Below are 23,276 nucleotides of genomic sequence, written 5' to 3' on the forward strand. Positions count from 1 at the left end.
TTTACAATCTTCTGGACTTGACATCAAGATCAACAATTTCAGAACATACCCTCTGACCCTATTTTTTCATGTGGCAGCTGTTGATGATTTGGCCTTTCTCATTAACACACCTTCTAAACCCATCTTTTGTTACTTTACTTGTCCCTTGCATCATCTAGCCTTTTGTCATTTAATCATTCATGCCTTCCACCCTATCTTGTATAGTATGTTTTGTTTAATGTTTTTCTTTAGCTGTTTTGCATGAGGTAGATTGGACAATAGATTGAAAACTCAACTCACTGGATATATTTTGACTTTTGGTCAATAAGTTACAAGGATGCTGACATTGGGCATAGGTTTCGAGGGCAATAATGGACTTTGCTTTAGTTTGAAGCTGCCTATTCTAACATTGAACTTTATTTTACAATCATATAAATTGTATAGACACAGCATGGTGCTTTTACTAATTGGACCAATTTTAAAAAATTATTTTGATCAGGCTTTAGGGAAATCAGATGCTAGCTGAATGAGGAATAGATAGGAAAGTATTTTGATGGACTTTTTTTTAAAAAAAAAACTGAAATCGTAACTGGTATGAGATACCAAGGTTCCTATCAATTTATCCAATAAAAGCTGAATTCAGTTCCAATATTAAAACTTTGAAGACTTAAAGTTCACTATTTTGATAATTTTTCAATGTGTGGTTATGCAGACTTTTCTCCATCTTGCAGATACCTTTCTGGCTTAGTACTGGAATCACCATGGGAAAAGTAGGCATCTTGATCCTCCTCAGTGTGGTCGTGAAGTCTGTTAACTGTCAATGGAAAAATGCTCAAGTATCAGAACTTGGGTCAGACCTGGGGATGAAGATTTTCAATCATGTTGTTGATTCTAAACCAACAGAGAACATTGTTATGTCTCCACATGGAATTGCTTCTGTACTTGGGATGCTGCAGCTAGGAGCAGGTGCAAGAACAAGACAGCAGTTGAACAATGCTCTGAAATACAGCTCATATGGTTTGTTTTAACTTGTAACTTTTTATATCTATTATATAATTTATTCTCCCTAGTTCAAGATTTTTAATGGAATTTTGCAACTTGGACCATTGTGGCAAAAATATGATCAGTTTGTCCTCCGTTTTGGGCAATCAGTTCTCATTGCCATAGCCACTTCAGTCCATTTCATTTTATTCAAGTATATGTAGTTGTTGCTGATTTTGCAAGCCATCCACAAGTGCCAACACATTTTTCAGGTACTGCCCTGAAAGTATGATTCTGGAGAAGGTTCTTTGTAGACTTGTCCACAGTACTTGCATTTTATTATGCTACAGATGCTATATAAATATATAGATATAAATTGTTGTTAGAACCCCAACACCAGAACCTTATTTGGAACTCCAAAAGATGAAGCACTTATTACTTTGGTTGCATGTGGTGTAACAGACACTAATGTTGTTGCACTCCAGTAAGGAAGTAAATGGATTTTGGGTTTCATCCAATCACTGCATATCCATGGGTCTCTAGATGTTGCAGTTTCTGGCACTTGGCTTTCCTTAAATATGACTCTCTTTTTTTTTTTAAATGTAACTTCAATCTCTCCAGGCAGGAATACAAGCTGTCCTAAGACTTTTTTTTCGAAGACTTGGTAAATGGAGTCCTGACTAACTTAATTCTTCACCAACTAGTACATCAAGTTGTAGAAACATTTTGAATTACCCAGACAAATTACTTCCTTTTTTAAAAGTCTTGAATAATTCAGTTCACATATCTAGAAGCTATTTCCTGTTACCATAACCTATATTGCACAGCAATTATTAATACCATATAAATTTTAAGTCCGATCACAGGTTACACCATTTGAATTGTAGATGTTTTTACCATACATAATGCAAGTAATGGAGTATTTTGGATATTTACATTAGATCTTTGTGTTGGTGAGTTCATCTTTTACAAGTATTTCTGATGTATTGAATTGTATGTGATTAGAATGAAGTACATGGAACAAAAGTCTGCATTTTCTAAGTTAAGCTATTTTCTATATTGATTAATTCTTTACTAGGTATTTACAAAAAGCTCAAAAGGATACAAAAGTCTTTAATTGAGAGCAGAAATCAGGATATAGTAACAATTGCCAATGGAATATTTGCACCTAGTGATTTTGCAATGGAACAGCTCTTTATTAGAAAGACTAGAGACGTATATCAAGCTGCATTGAGCAGTTTAAATTATGAAGATCCTGTTGCAGCTGCATCTGCAATCAACCAATGGACTACGAATCAAACCAGAGGTACCTATTCCATAAACCTGAATATATAACCAACGGGGAGGGAACGGCATTGCTATTTTGCAACAGTTTAATCTGCTAACATGCCTTTGGGGAGCGAGAAAGTAATTGATGCTTTTTGGTAATAGCAGTATAAGTGTGTGTGTGTGTGTGTTTGTCTATATATAAATATATATATACTTTTTCACATTGATCATCATGCATTTTAACTTTAATGAATTACGTGTTCAATTCTCACTTGTGTACATGTGGGATAGTAACATTTCTACATTTTGTTTGTGATACTTCATGTAACATTTTCCAAAGTGTTTTGCACTCAGTTGTGGAAGATTTGAATTTAAATAAATGAAAAGTATTTACTGGATTTTTTTTTTCTCCAGATAATCAAATATCACTTCATACTTGCATCTTGTCATGCTTTTTGTAATTTGTCTATCATCAGTGTGATATGAGATCATTTTACGCTACTGGAAGGAAAGGTGTAGATTCAACTGCCTATTTTACTGAAGTATTACAATTTGTTCTGTATTTCTTAGGTATGGTTACAAATCTAATTTCCCCTGACATGCTCAGTAAAGCTACCAGGCTTGTGGTGGTCAATGCTATTTTTTTCAAGGGTTTGTGGAAGTCGCGGTTTCAACCAGAAAATACTCGTAACAGAGAGTTCCATGCAGCTGATGGAAATGTGTACCAAGTTCCTATGATGTCCCAAAGATCAACATTCAATTTTGGTAAGTCTGTCAATAGTGTTTAGCTTAGTTGGTTGGGCACTGGATTGGTGAATACATTTGGAAATGCTACAAATCATGCAGTATGTTGAAGCAGTAACCTGTGCCAGAGTGCTGGGCCATGGGTTGGTTCTAGCATTTGGCTGTATTTCTGACCTAAGCTGTATTGTATTAAATTATGTACTACAACTGCTAATAGATATAAATTGGAGAGTTAGATAATATGAAATGAAGTCTGACTAAAATAACCATTTGCAAAAACTGACTGATTGATTAATTTTCCCAAGTTGGAATATGAATGCATTCTTGAGCTAAATTTGTGTTTGTATCTTGGGATTCCTGATTTTAAAAAGTGTGCTGTTCAGTAACAAACTGGTAAGTAATATATTGGGTCATATTTTCTTGTGGATATCCTCTGGAAACACCAATTCCAAATGTTACTTTATCCTTCAATGTTAACATTACTGTTAACTATCAAGAGCACACTGGTTTTGTGACATCTGGTTCCTGGCTGAAGTGCTGAGCAGATGAAAATTAGAGTCAAAGGAATTAATGTCTGGAACCTTGGGTGTAACATGAATGTTTGAAGCCTGCAGCTTAGTATATTGGTGTTGTGGAACATTGGCATTATTCCTCTCCCTAATCCTGGAATTCTAAGGCCACTTGTCATGTTCTTGCTGCCAGCCCAACAGAGAGCAACTGGCTCAGCACACCCCAGCAATTAAACCTGGGACCTTCCTAATCTGTGACTCGGTGACAATGTCTTAACTAGCTGAGCAAGGGAGTCTCAAGATTTACATTTTAATGCTTGTGTTATTTTACAAATGATCAATACTTCAAACATTTGAGCAGCTTAATTGTTCTCTGCAAACACCATTGTACTTTAACAAGTAAGGTATATAAATACAAGTTGTTGTTGTTGTTGTTGTAGTGACTGGGGTAACGAGTGATTTGTATAAAGGTATAAAATCATCTCCATGGATGTCCAGTGTTTAAGTGCTATTATTATTTGAGCCTTGCTTTAGTAGTTTGAATGCTGCTGATTATTTATCACTGTTGCTTGTCTCTGTATATACTGCCACCTATGAATTGAATGGGGTTAATGACCAGCAGTATTTAATTTGACCTGTTGTTTTCATAATTTGTAAGATTATAGTACACTCACACTGTGGTGAACCAGGTTTTGAACATAAGGCAGATTTATCTGTCCACTGGTTTAGAGATATGTTGGTTTTGTATTGCAGGTATGGCCATCACACCAACTAATGTGAAATATTATATAATTGAGCTGCCATACCACGGAGGCACTATCAGCATGTTTGTTGCTGTTCCAGAGGAAATAAATATCCCCCTCTCTGCAATAACTCCTTACATGAATGTACAAACAATAAACAGCTGGAAAGGAACTATGAGAGAAAAGAAACTTGATATTGCTATACCCAGGTAAGTGTGAAGTATTTGCTTTGAAACGTGTACAACAGAAAGGTAGTTATGTTCTAATTTTAGTGCTTCTGTATTTGAAGTTTGCTATACACCGAGATATAATATTGGTTTACCTAACAGATACGTACTTAGATTAGATGTCTGTATAAAGATTTTTGTTCTAGCCGCCCCTTCTCTTTTTCTACAATAGATTGACTTCTTGTAAATATTGAACTTATTTACTGGCAAGTGTGTTTGTGGACTGTTGTAGATTCACTGCTGAGGCAGAGACTAACTTGGAGAGGCCCCTTGCAGCTCTTGGAATCACTGATATGTTTGATCAAACTAAAGCAAATTTTGGAAAGATTTGCAGTAAGTAACTTAATTTTTTGTCTTGAACTTTCTAGAAACATTTTTTGAAGTGTACATTTTTAACTGTCCTCAATCTGTTGCAGGATCTGGTCAACTGTATGTTTCACAGGTAATACAAAAGGCTAAAATTGAAGTAAACGAAGCTGGAACTAAAGCCTCTGCAGCAACAGGCAAGTCTGTCAGCATTCAAATTTGGACCATCAGAAGTGGAGTGCTTTTCATGCATTGAATATATTCTGTAGTGTTACAGATAATATACTTGAACTGAACATTGCTCAATTACAGTGATCTGGATATTTGACTTTGTTCCTGGTGATGCTTACAGTGCATGTATTGTACAAACATGCCTTATCCATTTAGTCTCCAACACATCTTGTGTTGTTTGGGGTAGAATTTCTGCTTTGGTTGCAGTCAGTGATCCGGGCACACATTGTGCCCCAACATGTGCTAGTTTTGAGAAGTTTCCCCCCCCCCCCCCCCCGAGTTTCTGCTGAAGCTTGTTTGCATATTGCCAAATGCAAGATCTGCCATGGAACATTGCAATCTGGCACAATTAGAACTTAATTTTTTTTTAAATTTTACTTCAAAATATATGGTGCAGTTTGATCGATACAGCTGAAAATGGATTACAAAAAATAAGCATTTTAATCAATGTCTAGGCCACCACCTGTATGTAACCCAATTTTAAATAACTGAATTTCTTTTTAACAAAAACTATACAGAACCATTTGCTGGTTATATTGGGGTACAGTAGTCAGTTTCTTAGTAAATAAAAAAACTATGAAAGTTATTAGCTTTTGTAGCACAAATGAAATGTGGAGTGATCCAAGAGGCTGATTTGTAGTTATAAGCTGTATCTAAACCTTTGGGCATAAATTTGATTTGTTCAGAACTGGTAGAAATTCAAGGATATCCTGATCCCTGCTCTTTTGCATGAGGGCAGAGCTATTTAATGAGCTAAATGGAGTTTGACAGACCTAAAGTAGCACAAATGATTGTGGAAATACACACGTAGCAGACTTCTGGTGCAAAACCCGGGCAAATCTTTTTGGAGAAAAAAAGAACACGGCACAACATGTCTTGTGCTTTTTTACACTGAACCTTAAGGAAATTTCCGGCTATAGAGTTCATTAGTTTCCTTCGAAACATTGAACAGCTGTTGTATGCAATCCATGGCCTGGACAGTAGCTATTGTCCCTACTTTGCCAATAGTTGGTGAATTGCTACAGAGGATCTAAGTAATATACTGTACTGATTTTCAATTGGATACTGTAAAACCCTTTTGTAAGTAAAACTATGGATTAAGAGAAATTGACTAGCATTAGTACCCTGTTGCAATCCATGAGTGTATCATAAACAAAGTATAAATGTTGGGAATTTGCTGCAGAGGGAAAGGAGGTGTTGTTTTGCCTCCAATACATGTAGTGGTTTGAGAAAGCTTGAGGCAGCATTTAAAATTTTGTCCAGTGTTTTAATGCTCTGTGCGCCATCCAACCCATCCTGAGGATAAGGATAAAGACTTGGAAGGACAGCCAGAGTGCTGACCATGGCACCTTGGAGCAGGAGGCTGTCCAAAGTGGGACAGAAGAGGGGAAGCATAATGTGGTAGTTGTAGGAGATTCAATAATTAGGGGAACAGATAGCATCCTTTGTAAGCAGGATCGAGAATCCTACATGGTATGTTACCTGCCTGGTGCCAGGGTGAGGGACATCTTGAACCAGCTTGACAGGATTTTGGAGAGGGAGGTGGAGAATCCAATTGTTGTGGTCCATGTTTGGACCAACAAAATAGGAAAGAATAGGCAAGTGCTAAATTGAAGGAGAGGACCTCCAGGATTATAATCTCTGGATTATTACTCAAGCCACGTTCAAATTGGTGTAGAGATAAGCAGATTAGCAAAGTGAACATGTGGCTGAAGGAGTAGTGTGGGAAAGAGGGGTTCAATTTCATGGGACACTGGCACCAGTATTGGGACAGGAAGGAACTGCATCTAGTGGAAATGATAAATAGGGTGGTCATGAGGACTTTAAACTAGTAAATGGTAGGGGAAGGGAAAAGAGAGCTCGGGTGGAAAAGTTTTTATAAATAGTTTTAAAACAAACAAATGGGAAGAGAGTGGAGTAATAGTCAAATTATACTTTAGACACTACAGGTAATGGGAAAACTAAAAGATGTAAAGTAATTAAACAAGGAGAGAGAAATAAGTAAAACATATTAGAGCACAAGGATGGGTTGAAGCATGTGGCCCAATTAAGCATTCTTTATACTAACATACTGAGTACAAAGAACAAATTGAATGACGTGCAGATGCAAATTCAATTTGGAGGGTATGACATGGTAGCCATAACTGAGACCTAGCTGCAAGATGGTCAGAACTGGGAACTAAATATACCAGGTTATAAGGTCTACAGAAAAGATAGGGAAAATGGTAGAGGGGTGGGGAGTAGCCTTGGTGATTTAAGGATGAAATCACTTCTGATGGAGCAGATATAACGAGAGGTAAGCAGACAATGGAGATTTATGGCTAGAATTAAGGAATAGAAAAGGATTTACGATGAGTAGGACTTGTGCATATAGGCCCCCTATTAGCAGCAATGCAGTGGTAGGATGTGTAAAATCCAGAGATTAGTCAAACGTGTAAAGGCAGAGTGGTTTTAATGGGGGATTTTAACTTTATGTATTGGGATAAGCAGACTAGCTCGTCATAAAGGTAGTGAATTTCTTGTGTTCAGGATAGTTTTCTGCAACAACATGGCCTAGAACCAACAAAAGGCAGGCTACATTAGATTTAGCCATGAGCCAGATTTAGTTGACAGCCTAACAGTGCGTGGACATTTATCTAATAACGATCATAATAGGATCAAGTTCAACGTAATGTTTGAAAGAGAGAAATGCGAAACAGCCACTAAGATTCTAAATTTCGGTAGGGCGATCATCATCTCGATGAGATGGGCTGTCCGTAGTAAACTGGGTAAATCTGTTTAAATGGGTGAAATGACAGAAGAGATGTAGGAGGTGTTCAAAAAAGAATTGAATGTGTTACAATCCAGTTTGTATCCTTAAGGGACAAGAGCTCTACTTGCCCAAGAAAACAGGCAAGGACAAAAAACTAAAAGAGAAAGCATAACAAAATGCAAAAATTAGCAACGATCCTGTCAAGTGGGAGAGATATACAGAACAATGTAAGGTGACAAAACAGATAGCAAAAGCTAGAAAAAGGGAGTATGAAAAGAAACTTGCAAGGGATATTAATCAACAATCATTTTTCACAGTTATATTAGGAAAAAGAGTGTGGTCAGGAGCAACATGGGGCCCCTTGAAAACTGATAATGGAGAAATAAGGAAATGGCAGAATGTTGAATCATTACTTTGCATCAGTATTTACAGTAGAGGAAGAAGATAGCATGCCAGACATCCCAAGGAAAAAATATTGAATCCGGGTCAGGGAAGCCACAAAATTAAAGTAAGCCAAATAACTAATAAAGAAAATAATAGCACTAAAGAGTGACAGAACGAGATGGTTTTCATCCCAGGATTTTAAAGGAAGTAGATGAGAATATTGCAGATGCCCGAACTATAATCTTCCAAATGTGTCTCGATTTAGGAACTGTTCCTTTTTTGGATTGGAAAATTGCACATGTCACTGCTATTTTAAGAAAGGTGAAAGGGGGCAACCAGGGAATTATAGGCCAGTTAGCCTAACATCTGTTGTCGGGGAAATTACTAGTCTATAACTAAGGATAGGATGACTGAACGCCTTGATAATTGTCAGTTGATCAGAAAGAGCCAGCATGGATTTGTAAAGGGTAGATCATGCCTGACAAACTTGATTGAATTTTTTGAAGAGGTGACTAAAGTAATGGACAGGGAAATGTCTCTGGATGTTTATATGGCCTTCCAGAAGGCATTTGATAAAGTCCCTCACAAGCAACTTGGTTAAATTTGATGCTCATGGAATTGAAGGCAAATTATTGTCCTGATTAGAAAATTGGCTGAGTGGCAGGAGACAAGTGGGGATAATGAGCAGGCACTTTAATTGGCAGGATGTGGCATGGTGTACTGCAAGGATCTTTGTTGGGGCCTCAACTATTCACTATTAATGACTTGGATGATGGGATAGAGAGCCACATTTTCCAATGACGCAAAGTTAGGCTGCATTGTCAGCTGTGTCGATGGAAGCATAAAATTAATAGATTAAGTGAAGGGGAAACCTGGCAAATGGATTTCAATGCAGGCAAATATGAGGTCATCCACTTTGAACCTAAAAAGGATAGAACCGGGTACTTTCTAAATGGCGAAAAGCTAGAAACCATGGAGGTCCAATGAGATATAGATGGGGGGGTGTGGGGGGAGGTCTATGTACATAAACCTAATTAGTATAATCATTAAAATGTTATGAACAAATACAGAAAATAATTTAAACGGCTAATAGAATGCTGGCCCATGTATCTAGAGGACTAGAATACAACGAGTAGAAGTTATACAAAGCCCTGGTTAGACCACACCTGGAGTCCTGTGAGCAGTTCTAGGCACCGTACTTTAAGAAGGATATATTGGCCTTGAAGGGAGTGCTGTGTAGATTTATCAGTGATACCTGAGCTCCAAGGATTAAATTACAAACCGAGATTATACTAATTAGGGTTGTATTCCCTGGAATTTAGGTGGTTAATGAGGATCTGATATTAAGAAGAACTGATGGGGTAGATAGAGAGAATATTTTCGCTGGTTGGGGAATCTAGAACTAGGGGGCATAGTTTTTTTTTTAAAAAAAAGAGCCAGGCTTTTCAGGAGTGAAGTTGGGAAATACTGCTACATGCAAAATGTGGAATGCTCTTTCACAAATAGCAATTGATGCTAGCTCAATTAATTTTGTCAATTAATTTTATGTCTGAGATTGATTAGATTTTTGTTAACCAAATGTATTGAGGGATATGGAGCAACAGTGGGTATATGGTATTGGGTCACAGAGCAGCCATGATCTTATTGAATGTCGGAACAAGCTTGAGGGGTTAAATGGCCTACATTCCCATGTTCTATAATATGGGAAGATTTCAGAGCTTCACCTCCACCAAAACAATGTAATGCAAAACCGTTTAAAATAAACTATGCATGGTTGGAGCTATGACCTGCAGTGGTTGACTAAGTGCTGTGATTCTACTAATAGTTTTGTTTCCATTACAGCTGCTGTTATTATGCTAAAATCATTAAGGATTACTCCTCCATTTGTAGTAAACAGGCCATTCCTCTATATTGTATGGCATAATCCTACAGGTAAATAACCAATTTTTTAAAGATATGTTGACTTTGCTGCTATCAGAATCTTAACACATAGTCTGTTCAAAACCTTTGCTTTAAATAGAAGTATTCATTTTTAACCATCTTAGTTGACTAATTTAAATTATGTTAACCTGAAGGAGGTTAATGTTTGAGGAAAATCCCAATGGTCCATCATAGCTGACTACACATTTTGTAGCAGAATCACATATCACTTCTTTACCATTATTTTCAGTTGTACATTATAAACTATTGGGTCACCTTCAAAAATCATGTCTTGACCTCTGTATTCAGTAGCACCAGCATTTCCAGAGTTACCTAAATTTAAAGTACAAATACTATTTTTTTTTTTTTTGTGCCCCAAGAAAACTAGCTTTAAGTTTACATAGAATATCCACCTTTCTCTTCTAAGACAGTCCCTCGGAGTAGAGGATGACTTGCTTCCACACTAATGAGTTCTCGGGTGACTGAGTCAAATGTGGGACCTATAGTCTGTCGCAGGTGGGTTAATGGTAATTTGAAGGGGTGGGTGGGATGCTTGTGTTGTCATGCGCTCCTTCCGCTGTTTGCGCTTGGCTTCCACTTGCTCTCGGTGAAGAGACTCTATGTTTGGCGTCTTCCCAGATGCTTCTCCTCCACTTTGAGCAGTCTTGGGCCAGGGATTCCCAGGTGTCGGTGGGGATATTGCACTTTTTCAAGGAGGCTTTGAGGGTATCCTTGAAGCGTTTCCTCTGCACACCTGGGACTCGCTTGCTGTGTCGGAGCTCCGAGTAGAGCGCTTGTTTTGGGAGTCTAGTATCTGGTATGTGGACGATGTGGCACGTCCATTGAGCATGGTCAATGCTTGGATGTTGGCCTGAGCGAGGACACTGACGATGCGCCTATCCTGTCAATGGATTTGCAGGATCTTGCGGAGGCAGCGTTAATGGTACTTCTCCAGTGCTTTGAGGTACCTACTAGGTACCTCAAAGCACTGGAGAAGTACCATTTGTTATAATCTACCAAAAGTCTCTGGACTCTGGGGAGGTACCAGCGGATTGGAAAGCAGCTAATGTAATGCCTCTGTTTAAAAAAAATGGGGAAGACAAAAGGCAGGTAACTATAGGCCGGTTAGTTTAACATCTGTAGTGGGGAAAATGCTTGAAGCTATCATTAAGGAAGAAATAGCGGGATATCTAGATAGGAATAGTGCAATCAAGCAGATGCAGCATGGATTAATGAAGGGGAAATCATGTTTAACTAATTTACTGGAATTCTTTGAGGATATAACGAGCACGGTGGATAGAGGTGTACCAATGGATGTGGTGTATTTAGATTTCCAAAAGGCATTCGATAAGGTGCCACACAAAAGGTTACTGCAGAAGATAAGGGTTCACGGAGTCAGAGGAAATGTATTAGCATGGATAGAGAATTGGCTGGCGAACAGAAAGCAGAGAGTCAGGATAAATGGGTCCTTTTTGGGTTGGAAATCGGTGGTTAGTGGTGTGCCACAGGGATCGGTGCTGGGACCACAACTGTTTACAATATACATAGATGACCTGGAAGAGGGGACAGTGTAGTGTAACAAAATTTGCAGATGACACAAAGATTAGTGGGAAAGCGGGTTGTGTAGAGGACACAAAGGCTGCAGAGATTTAGATAGGTTAAGCGAATGGGCTAAGGTTTGGCAGATGGAATACAATGTCGGAAAGTGTGAGGTCATCCACCTTGGGGGGGGGACAGAAAAAGGGAATATTATTTGAATGGGGAGAAATTACAACATGCTGCAGTGCAGAGGGACCTGGGGGTTCTTGTGCATGAATCCCAAAAAGTTAGTTTGCAGATGCACCTGCAAATCAGGAAGGCGAATGGAATGTTGGCCTTCATTGCGAGAGGGATGGAGTATAAAAGCAGGGGAGGTCCTTCTGCAACTGTATAGGATATTGGTGAGGCCGCACCTGGAGTACTGCGTGCAGTTTTGGTCACTTTACTTAAGGAAGGATATACTAGCTTTGGAGGGGGTACAGAGACGATTCACGAGGCTGATTCCGGAGATGAGGGAGTTACCTTATGATAGATTGAGTAGACTGGGTCTTTACTCGTTGGAGTTCAGAAGGATGAGGGGTGATCTTATAGAAACATTTTAAAATAATGAAAGGGCTAGACAAGATAGAGGCAGAGAGGTTGTTTCCATTGGTCGGGGAGACTAGAACTAGGGGGCACAACCTCAAAATATGGGGGAGCCAATTTAAAACCGAGTTGAGAAGGAATTTCTTCTCCCAGAGGGTTGTGAATCTGTGGAATTCTCTGCCCAAGGAAGCAGTTGAGGCTAGCTCATTGAATGTATTCAAGTCACAGATAGATTTTTAACCAATAAGGGAATTAAGGGTTATGGGGAGCGGGCGGGTAAGTGGAGCTGAGTCCATGGCCAGATCAGCCATGATTTTGTTGAATGGCGGAGCAGGCTCGAGGGGCTAGATGGCCTACTCCTGTTCCTAATTCTTATGTTATGTTATGTACATGTATCTGAAGCATATAGGAGGGTGGGTATCACTACTGCTCTGTAGACCATAAGCTTGGCGCCAGGTTTGAGGTCCTGTTCTTTAAACACACTCTTCCTCAGGCGACCGAAGGCTGCACTGTTATCGATGTGTGTGTGCTTCGCCTGCACCACGTTGACATGCAAACCGTGATCCTGACCAATGGATTCACCACAGATACAATACATGTGCGGACTGGGGTCAAGCAAGGCTGTGTCATCGCACCAACTCTCTTCTCCATCTTCCTTGCTGCAATGCTCCATCTCTCCCTCAATAAACTTTCCACTGGAGTGGAGCTAATCTACAGAACAAACAGGAAATTGTTCAACCTTCGTCGCCTCCAATCCAGATACAAGGTTGTCCCATCCTCTGTCATTGAATTACAGTATGCAAATGACGCTTGCGTTTGTGCACACTGGGAGGTTGAACTCCAAACCATCGTCAACACCTTCACCGAAGTGTACGAGAGTATGGGCCTTGCATTAATCATCCATAAGACAAAGGTCCTCTACCAATCTGCCCTGCCCCGATTATCAAGATCCATGACGAGGCCTTGGACAATGTGGACCATTTTCCATACATCGAGCCTACTGTCAACCTTTCTCTAGGAATCAGTTAACTCTTCATAATATACCAGTGAATACCCTTAAATCAGTGGTCTTTTCTCCTGGAAATATTGAGGGATTCCTATCTTGCTGTAAAGTATGTATGCCTGGGTTTACCTGCCACCAGGGGGAGTGACCGTCTGAGGTCATTGGGCCACAGACACACATGTGCAACCCTTGTATGTAAAGAAAACCTCCATGTTTAATCCTCACTTTGAGAGCTAATAAAGTAGTCAGGTCACGGTACTAAGCTTATTGAGTTATTGTGTACGCAACATTTGATGACTAGGCACAATACAAACTTTCACGCACAAAAAAAGAGCACCGTTGGAATCCTGGAGGTGATTCGTGGAGGGAGAAGACTGGGAGGATTTTACAAATCGCCTCGACCAGTACTTTGTGGCCAACAAGATGGATGAAGATGCTGACTCAGTTAGGCGCAGGGCGATTTTCCTGATCGTTTGTGATCCAAAAATCTATGGCCTCATAGAATGTGCTCTCACCTGCACATCCAATGGAAAAGACCTATGAGGAATTGTGTGCTGATTCGGGACCATCTCAAACCTAAAGAAGGCATCATTCTCTCTATCGCTTTTATAAGCATGTTCGTTCTGAGGGCCAGGATGTGGCCGAATTTGTTACCAACCTGAGACGTCTCACTGGGCCGTGTAACTGTGTTGGAAGGCGTCTTTGTAATAGGCATAAACCACAAGGTGATCCTGTGGAAGCTGCTGGTTGTGGAGACACTGGATCAGAGCAGGGCCATCATGATCGCTCAGGCTTACCTGACCACGGTCTATAGTACAAAGCAGATATCCTCGCAGAGTCGGAACTCCACGGCAAGTACTGTGCACCAGATTGTGTCATCGGTTGGCAGAGCTGCACCTGGCAGGGCCTACCCGACTGTTTGCGAAACCTGTAGCTGCTCGAAGTCCGCCATTGGGCACAAATCCAATTTCACCCTTTTGGCGTTGTGGGGGCAATCATCGGCCTCATCAGTGCCGTTTCAGGCAGTATGTTTGTAGAGGCTGTGCGAAAATGGGGCACCTTCAGTGGATGTGTCCGCAGCTCAGCAAGTGTGCTGCGACACACCACGTGGATGATGATGACCGATCCGGCAATGCAACCCGAGATACCCGAGGAGGAAGTGTATAGTGTACATTCGTTCCTGACAAAGAGTCCACCAATAATGATTGAAGTAAAATTGAATGCCGTACCTGTATCTATGGAATTAGACACTAGTGCAAGTCAGTCAATTATGAGCCAGAAGACTTTCGAAAAGCTGTGGGACACCAAGGCTGCGAAACCTAAGCTGAGTCCAGTAAATGCAAAATTGCGTACCTACACCAAAGAGCTCATACTAGTGATTGGCAGTGCAGCAGTCAAGATGTTGTATGATGGGGTGGTTCATGATCTATATCTGTGGATTGTTCCAGGCAATGGTCCAATGCTGTTTGGCAGGAGTTGGCTCAAAAAAAGTAAAGTGAATCCGGAATGATAAAGCTTTGTCATTGGTGGATGATGCTTGTGTGCTCAATTGCTGAGTAAATTTCCCTCGCTGTTTGAACCGTCATCGGCAACTTCACGGGAGCCAAGGTGCAGATCCACCTGGACTCTGATGCAAGACCCATCCATCACAAAGCCCGGGCGGTCCCTCATATGATGAGGGAGAAGGTCGAAATCGAACTGGACAGATTCCAATGTGAAGGTCATTTCACCGGTCGAATTTAATGAATGGGCTAGTCCCATTGTTCCTGGGCTGAAGAGTGATGGCACTGTCAGGATTTGTGGAGATTACAAGGTTACGATCGACCAAGTTTTGAAACAGGATCAGTACCCATTACCAAAGGCTGATGACCTGTTTGCAACACTAGCCAGGGGAAAGTCGTTCACCAAATTGGATCTGACATCAGCCTATAATAACACAAGAACTTGTCGAATCGTCGAAGAAACTTGAGTGCATCAATATGCATAAAGGGCTGTTTATTTACAACAGGTGTCCTTTCGGAATTTGCTCGGCTGCAGCCATATTTCAGAGAAACATGGAGTGTTTACTGAAGTCCGTCCCTAGAACCGTGGTGTTCCAAGACGACATTCTGCTCGCCGGTCGTGACACTGCCGAACACCTGCACAACCTGGAAAAGGTTTTATGTCGTCTGGATAAAGTGGGGCTCAGGCTGAAATGTTCAAAGTATGTCTCTATGGCACTGGAAGTCAAATTCCTGGGAAGGAAAATTGCTTCAGACGGCATCAGACCTACGGCCTCGCAAACCGAGGCCATCAAAAATGCACCCAGACCCCAGAATGTGACGGAGCTGCGTTTTGTTCCTTGGTCTTCTGAACTACTTTTGATAATTTCTTACCTAAATTGAGCACGTTATTAGAGTCACTGCACATGCTGCTCAGAAAAGGCGACAACTGGGTTTGGGGTGTTTCTCAAGACACGGCCTTCGAGGGCTAGAAATCTGCTTTGTTCAAACAAATTGCTGGTACATTATGACCTGTGCAAGCGTTTAGTATTGGCCTGTGACGCTTCCATCACATGGGGCTTCGTCCAACAACCCATGAGTCAGGCAAACTACAACCCATTGCGTACACGTCGCGAAGCATGTCTAAAGCGGAAAGAGCCTACGGCATGGTAGAGAAAGAAGCTTTAGCCTGCGTATATGGGGTTAAAAAGATGCACCAGTATCTGGGCTTCGTTTCGAGCTTGAAACCGATCACAGGCCGCTCATATCTTTGTTTTCAGAGCATAGAGGTATCTACCAACGCATCATCCTGCATCCAGAGGTGGGCGTGACATTATCTGCCTATGATTGACATTCGCCATAGACCTGGCACCGAGAATTGTGCCGATGTATTGAGCTATTTACCGTTGCCCACGCCGGAGGTGGAAATGCCACAGCCCGCAGACCTACCGTTAGTCATGGATGCCATTTGAGAGTGAAGGATCGCCTGTCATTGCTCAAGTTAGGACCTGGATCAGCCAGGATCCGATCTTATCAGTTGTAAAATGTTGTGTCCTTAGTGGTGGTTGGTCAGCCATTCGCAGGGAAGTGTGTGATGAGACCAAACCTTACAACTGTTGCAAAGACGAATTATCAATTCAACCTGATTGTTTGCTATGGGGTAATCGTGTTATACCCAAGAAAGGCAGGGAGATTTGTACGGGATTTACAGTGTGCCCATCCTGGTATTGTGGTGATGAAGGCCATTGCCAGGTCTCGTGTTTGGTGGCCTGGCATTGACTCTTGATTTGGAGTCATGTGTGCATCAGTGCAACACTTACTTGCAGTTGAGCAATGCACCAGTGGAATCTCCACTAAGTCTGTGGTCGTGGCCATCCAAACCATGGTCAAGGATCCACATCGACTATGCGGGTCCTTTCCTGGGCAAAGTGTTGTTGGTGGTGGATGCGTATTCCAAATGGATAGAATACGTAATCGTGTCGTCCAGTACAGCCACCATTGAGAGCCTTCGTGCCATGTTCACCACTCGTGGTCTGCCTGACATCGTTGTGATCATGCTTCACTAGTTTGGAGTTTCAAGAGTTTGAGACTCAATGGTATCTAGCACGTAAGGTCAGCACCATTCAAACCCGCGTCCAATGGTCAAGCGGAGCGGACCATCCAAACCATCAAGCGGAGCCTGAAATGCGTAACTCACGGTTCTTTGCAGACTTGCTTGTCACGCATACTGCTTAGTTACAGGACGAGACCCCACACGCTTACCGGGGGTCCCCCCTGTTGAACTGTTGATGGAGGGGTCTCAAGACCAGGCTCTCGCTTGTCCGCCCTGATCTTAACGCTCATGTCAAACAGACGTCCGCAGTGGTGGTATGATCGTACTGCTGTGTCGCGCGACATCTCTATTATTGATCCTGTGAATGTGCTAAATTATGGTCAAGGCCCCAAGTGGGTCACTGGCACTGTTGTGGCCAAGGAGGGTAACAAGGTGCTTATTGTCAGGCTCACTAATGGGCAAACATGCAGAAGGCACATTGATCAGACAAAATTGCGGCACACAGACTAACCGAAACAGCTTGAAGACACCATAAATGACCAGTCGATTCATATTCAGCCATCAGAAGACTCTGCTGTTGTCAATGAATCTGGACCTTCAATCCCCGACATGGACACTGTCACTCCCATTAGATCGGCTACCCAGCCTCAAGTCACGAATGACTCTGAGAGCTCACCCAGATCTGGATTTGAACTGATGATCAACTAGGGAGCGGAAAGCCCCGGACCATCTCGATTTGTAAATAGGACTGATACCAAGATCTTGGGGGTGGGGGGGGGGAAATGATATGATGTATGTATGCCTGGGTTTACCTGCCACCAGGGGGAGCAACCATCGGAGGTCATTGAGCCATAGACACACGTGCAGCCGTTGTATATAAAGAAAGCCTCCATGTTTAATCCTCACTTTGAGAGCTAGTAAAGTAGAGTCAGGTCGCACCTGATTGAGTTCACTCTACTAAGCCGATTGAGTTATTGCATACATGACACCTGCCTTTATAAGAGTGTGAGCTATCTAAAGGAAAATAGTGCTGTTGTAAAGTAGTATTGATCAACAGCAACAGAAGTAGAATGCTGTTCAATAAACAATTGCAAAAATCTGACCCCTGGAATTCCATTGCGCAGCCCCCATTATCTTGACCTCCACCATCCGAACCTATGTCTCCAAGTAAACATGGAATGAAGATCTTGGAAGCTTTGCAAACGCCACGTGTAAACTCCCTCTTCTGTGCAGTCTTTGTAATTCTGCCACAAAATCTCATTAAACTGCATCAGCACATTGGTTAACTAGGACATCTAGTGTCAGGAAAGAGGTACTGCAGAAACTCTGAGGGGATTTAAGAATACATCTTGTACTTTCTTTTAAAAAGATATACAAACTCTCCCCTCTCCTTTCTTCTTCCCCTCCCTTCCCCCCCCCCCCCCCCCAAAAAAAAAATAGGGAATTTCTGAGCTAAAACATTTGCTGAAGCAAGAACTGGTCTTGTGGATTGCTCAATGTCTAAGAATTTTGAATTGTAGAATGTTACGGTACCGAGACTGGTCATTGGGTCCATCAAGTATGCCATTTTTCCTTTTGCATCACCTAGTCTAATACCATTCCTGCTCTTGTAATATTCATTCTTTTTTAAGCAATGATTTAATAATAAATAATTTATGGACTCATTCAACAACTGTTTCTGGCAGACAATTCCACATCCTAACAACCCTCTGGATTTGTTTCTCCTGTTGTCTCATTGATCATTGGAAATAATCTGTCACTAATTATCCTGTATCATGACCCTTCATGGAGACCTCCATGTCATCCTTTAACCTTTTCAGCTTTAGTGGGGGTGGGAGTACTGTAAACCGCCATCTCTGATAACATCCTAGTGAATCTGTTGCATCTTTTCTTTCCATGCAATGGTTTGTGTAATTTGCATGCAGTATTCAAACTGCAGCCTAATTGAGGATTTTCACAAGGTGTCAATATGATGTCTCAAACAGCTTGTTAAATTCAGAATGTTGCTATCCGGGGAATGCAGCAGGAAGTGGGTTATATGCGCGCATGCATATATAATTCTTAAACCATAGAAAGTACAACATTTGGACTTTCTGAATATAGAAAATAGGTGCAGGAGCAGGCCATTCGGCCCTTCGAGCCTGCACCGCCATTCAATATGATCATGGCTGATCATTCAACCTCAGTACCCCACCCCAGCCTTCTCTCCAATCCCCTGATCCTTTTAGCCGTAAGAGCCATATCTAACTCCCTTTTTGAATATGTCGAACGAACTGGACTCAACAACTTTCTGTGGCAGAGAAGTCCACTGGTTCACAACTCTCGGTGAAACAGTTTCTCCTCCTCTCGTGGAAAAATGCAGGGATTGGCAGTAGCAAGGAACTATATATAAATGATTTTGGGGGGGGGGCATATATTTAATGTGATGAAAAACAAGGAGTGGAAGTATGCTCAATAGAAAGACACAAAGGTGTGGAAGAATAAAGACCTATATATAATTCCTTGAATATGCAAATAAAATTTGACAAAGCTATAAAAAAGGCTAACAGCATTTTGGGTTTTGTAACTAGGATGTAACAGTAAAGAGGTAATAAATATATATGAGGCAGTGGTTAGGTCAAAGTTCAAATACTGTGTACAGATATTGGAGGGTACAGCATACATTCAGTTACTCCTATTGTCTTGAATTTCAATTTTAATCGGTTATTCTAGCTGATCAACTTTTCTTAAACCCTTCATTGAATTACTTGCTAGTTTTGATTATCTTGGTTTAGCAATTTTTCATTTTATTGTCTTCTGACATCCTGTTTTTGTAAATCATCTTGTCCTGTTTAACTTCTTTTTAAAAAGCAACCTTTCTACTTATTACCTGTACATAAGAACATAAGAATTAGGAACAGGAGTAGGCCATCTAGCCCCTCGAGCCTGCTCTGCCATTCAACAAGATCATGGCTGATCTGGCCGTGGACTCCGCTCCACTTACCCGCCCGCTCCCCATAACCCTTAATTCCCTTATTGGTTAAAAGTCTATCTATCTATCTGTGATTTTGAATACATTCAATGAGTTAGCCTCAACTGCTTCCTTGGGCAGAGAGTTCCACAGATTCACAACCCTCTGGGAGAAGAAATTCCTTCTCAACTCGGTTTTAAATTGGCTCCCCTGTATTTTGAGGCTGTGCCCCCTAGTTCTAGTCTCCCTATACAGTGGCAACAACCTCTCTGTCTCTATCTTGTCTATCCCTTTCATTATTTTAAATGTTTCTATAAGATCACCCCTCATCCTTCTGAACTCCAACGAGTAAAGACCCAGTCTACTCAATCTGTCATCATAAGGTAACCCCCTCATCTCCGGAATCGGCCTCGTGAATCTTCTCCTATACCCCTCCAAAGCTAGTATATCCTTCCTTAAGTAAGGTGACCAAAACTGCACGCAGTACTCCAGGTGCGGCCTCACCAATACCCTATACAGTTGCAGAAGGACCGCCCTGCTTTTGTACTCCATCCCTCTCGCAATAAAGGCCAACATTCCATTCGCCTTCCTGATTACCTGTTGCACCTGCAAACTAACTTTTTGGGATTCATGCACAAGGACCCCCAGGTCCCTCTGCACCGCAGCATGTTGTAATTTCTCGCCTTTCAAAAAATATTCCCCTTTACTGTTTTTTTTTTTCCCCAAGGTGGTGGTACACCTGGAGCTTACTTCCCCTTCCAATCTGCCTACTCTTCTTTCTCTTTCCACCCCTCCCCCTGCTCCTCCTGGCCCCACAGAAATGAAAGGACATAAAATTCCATTGTTTGTGGAGTGGCTTTTAAGGGTGTGGCAGTGCACGCCCGCCGCCCCCCCCCCCCCCCCCGTCCCCATTGATCCACTAAAAGAGTTGAGGTTGTACAATGGGTGCCACTGATTTATTTTTAAAGTAGGAGATAGCAGAGTTGCCTGGAAGTCGATTTAGCTCCAAGGTAGTGAGACTTTCATCATAGTCTTTTACTTGGTTGTGAGAAAGCTAAATGTTTACAAAATAAATATTATTTCAATTTGGAAGGAGAATGTTAAATATTAAGCAACTCTAAAGCTACACATTTGAAGCCTAGTTAACTAACTAAAGTGATAACTTGGTACGATTTGTACACTAACTGCATTTCTCTTCTGAATTGCTTACGCAGGTACAGTTCTTTTCATTGGACAAGTTTCAAAACCATAAGAAGTCAATGTCAATAGGATAAGTTTCAAAATGATTTTCCAATATCAAGGAAACCTCATTGCCAAGCTACTTGAACGCAGCAATGAAAAGCCATCCTATTTTGAACAAACACTGATTTTTAAAAATGAAACTGATATAGCCTTATAGTAATACATGTGTACATTTTTGTCTTGCATATAATGCTGCTTTGTAATTACAGTATTTTCCAATAATCAGTATGCAATCCTGCCTTTTTTTAATATGAATTCAGTTTTGCACCTGACTAGAACAAAAAGTAATGGAGAGCAATTGGCCAAGTATTGCTATTGGAGTCAAAGCAAAATTCTGAAATTTTGCACAAATAGCTGTTTTAGGTTTAAAATGTGAGCGGAAATATGCTCTATTTGAAGACAACAATCCGAAACAATGTGTTTGATTCTTGGACCAGTATTGAAGCATTAAATACAGTGCAAGATAATCTGGATATATTCCCTTTTTAGAGAACAACCCTCTTGTGTGATTTCCTAAAATGGGGAATATTGTCGGTGAGGGGAGTTCGACACCAAATTACTTCTAAATAGTTTCAAAGGAATGTAACACGAATAAAAATTAAATGTTCAAGCCTCTACTTACAATTGTACTACAATTCAGAATACTCTCTTCGGGTTAGATTTTTACCAAACTGGAGTTGTAAGTTTTGGGGTGTAAATTCTAGAATTTGAGAAATTACCTTGCTGTACAAGTTGCTGCTGTGTATCATGTGCCCAAAGGAAATTTCTTTGCAATACTGAGCAGCTCTAACTTTGAGAAAAGCCATTCAACTTCCATGACTAAATGCTGGAGTAATCATGTATTAATATATTTATTGAAATACAAGGCAAGGAATTGAATATAGTTTGTTGAATAATTAATTGTAGTAAAGATCTTTCCTTTCTCAATTTGAAGATCATATGCAGTTTGATTTGAAAGAGTGCTTTGTGCTAAATCAATATTTTCTTATTTTTCATTTACATTTAATGAAAGATTATTGGTAATGTTAGCAGAACTGGTGCTATACCTGAATGTTACTGCCTCATTGCTCACTTGTTAAAGCATGTAAAAATGAAGGAGAGTATGTGAATATGTTTAAATGCTCTTCAAGGTTTGATTGTTTAATAAAATGTAGGTTATTTTTGTGTGATCTCTAACCTATGTTTTTGAAGGTTAAGTGTAACACATTTACAATAAACAATGGAAACTTTTTAAAATGGTTATTTTAAATATTTTAATAAAATGTGAATTTAGTCTACCATATCTATTTGACTGCCTTTTCTTGGGACAGCCATAAACTTTAAAGAAGAAAAGCACTTTGAAGCTATTCATTGGAAATTTTAGTGGGATTTTGAATGGTTAAAACCAATTTGTAATCTGATTTGACTCGAGTGTCCAAATTCCAATGTATAATGACTTTCAAAATTAAGACACCTTCTCGGGCACTGTTCCATAGTTTTGGAGGATAAAATGTAGAGAGTATCAATGGTTACATTTAAAAGCTTACTGCATGCAGATAAACCAGATAGAGTTGCATGCTAAATTAAGTGTCTCTTTTTTTTTGTCAGAACTTTAGTAAAGTAACTTTAGTATCATCACTGCCTGGATATGCTAAAGTGCTGCATTTTAATGGTGCATTAGATTGTAAACTAGCGTACAATATTGCAATCCCAACTCCCTTTCTGGGATCTGTTTTGTGAATTACAAATACTTTCTGACCTTGTTTTCTGGAGAGAAATATTAGGTGAAGTGTCAAAGTAACTCTTGTGGATTTACATTCTACAAAATTGTTGTTCATGCACCCTTGCACCAAAAGGTAAGATGCCTTGTTAACAACTCTCTAACACCTCCCCCTGGACCATAACCCCACTACTGAACATCAAACTATAATTTCTCAGACCATCACTGACCTCATCTCCTCTGGAGATCTTTCCTCCACAGCCACCAACCTCATAGTTCCCTAATCCCGCTTCTACCTCCTTTCCAAGATCCACAAACAGGACTGCCCCGGTAGACCCATCGTTTTAGCCTGTTCTTGCCCCACAGAAACCTATTTCTTCCTATCTCGACTCTTTTTTAAAATTTCTCCCCTTATCCACTCTCTTCCCACCTACATCCACGACTACTCTGACACCCTCCGTCACTAACAGTTTCCAGTTTCCCGGCCCCAAACCGTCTTCTTTTCACCATGGACGTCCAATCCCTCTACTTCCATCCCCCACCAGGATGGCCTGAGGGCGATCCACTTCTTCCTCGAGCAAAGGCCCAACCAGTCCCCATCCCCCACCGCACTCCTCCGCCTGCCTGAACTTGTTCTCGCATTCAACAACTTCTCCTTTAACTCCACCGCACACTTCCT

General features: G+C 40.8%; 1 protein-coding gene across 3 annotated transcripts in view; it reads left to right on the forward strand.

Moving 5' to 3' along the window:
- Window positions 1–22,167, forward strand: part of serpine2 (serpin peptidase inhibitor, clade E (nexin, plasminogen activator inhibitor type 1), member 2) — a 35,206-nt gene extending 13,039 nt beyond the window's left edge. For all 3 annotated transcript variants that reach the window (XM_070883588.1, XM_070883589.1, XM_070883590.1), the window contains 8 exons: window positions 711–996; window positions 2,039–2,266; window positions 2,800–2,994; window positions 4,236–4,434; window positions 4,685–4,785; window positions 4,869–4,955; window positions 9,968–10,057; window positions 20,871–22,167. In XM_070883588.1, coding sequence (XP_070739689.1) covers window positions 711–996; window positions 2,039–2,266; window positions 2,800–2,994; window positions 4,236–4,434; window positions 4,685–4,785; window positions 4,869–4,955; window positions 9,968–10,057; window positions 20,871–20,908 — 1,224 coding nt within the window. In that variant the 3' untranslated portion in view covers window positions 20,909–22,167. The remainder of the gene's footprint in view (window positions 1–710; window positions 997–2,038; window positions 2,267–2,799; window positions 2,995–4,235; window positions 4,435–4,684; window positions 4,786–4,868; window positions 4,956–9,967; window positions 10,058–20,870) is intronic.
- Window positions 22,168–23,276: the final 1,109 nt, after the last annotated feature.

This window comes from Pristiophorus japonicus, chromosome 6 (assembly GCF_044704955.1).
Source record: "Pristiophorus japonicus isolate sPriJap1 chromosome 6, sPriJap1.hap1, whole genome shotgun sequence".
Taxonomy (NCBI): domain Eukaryota; kingdom Metazoa; phylum Chordata; class Chondrichthyes; family Pristiophoridae; genus Pristiophorus; species Pristiophorus japonicus.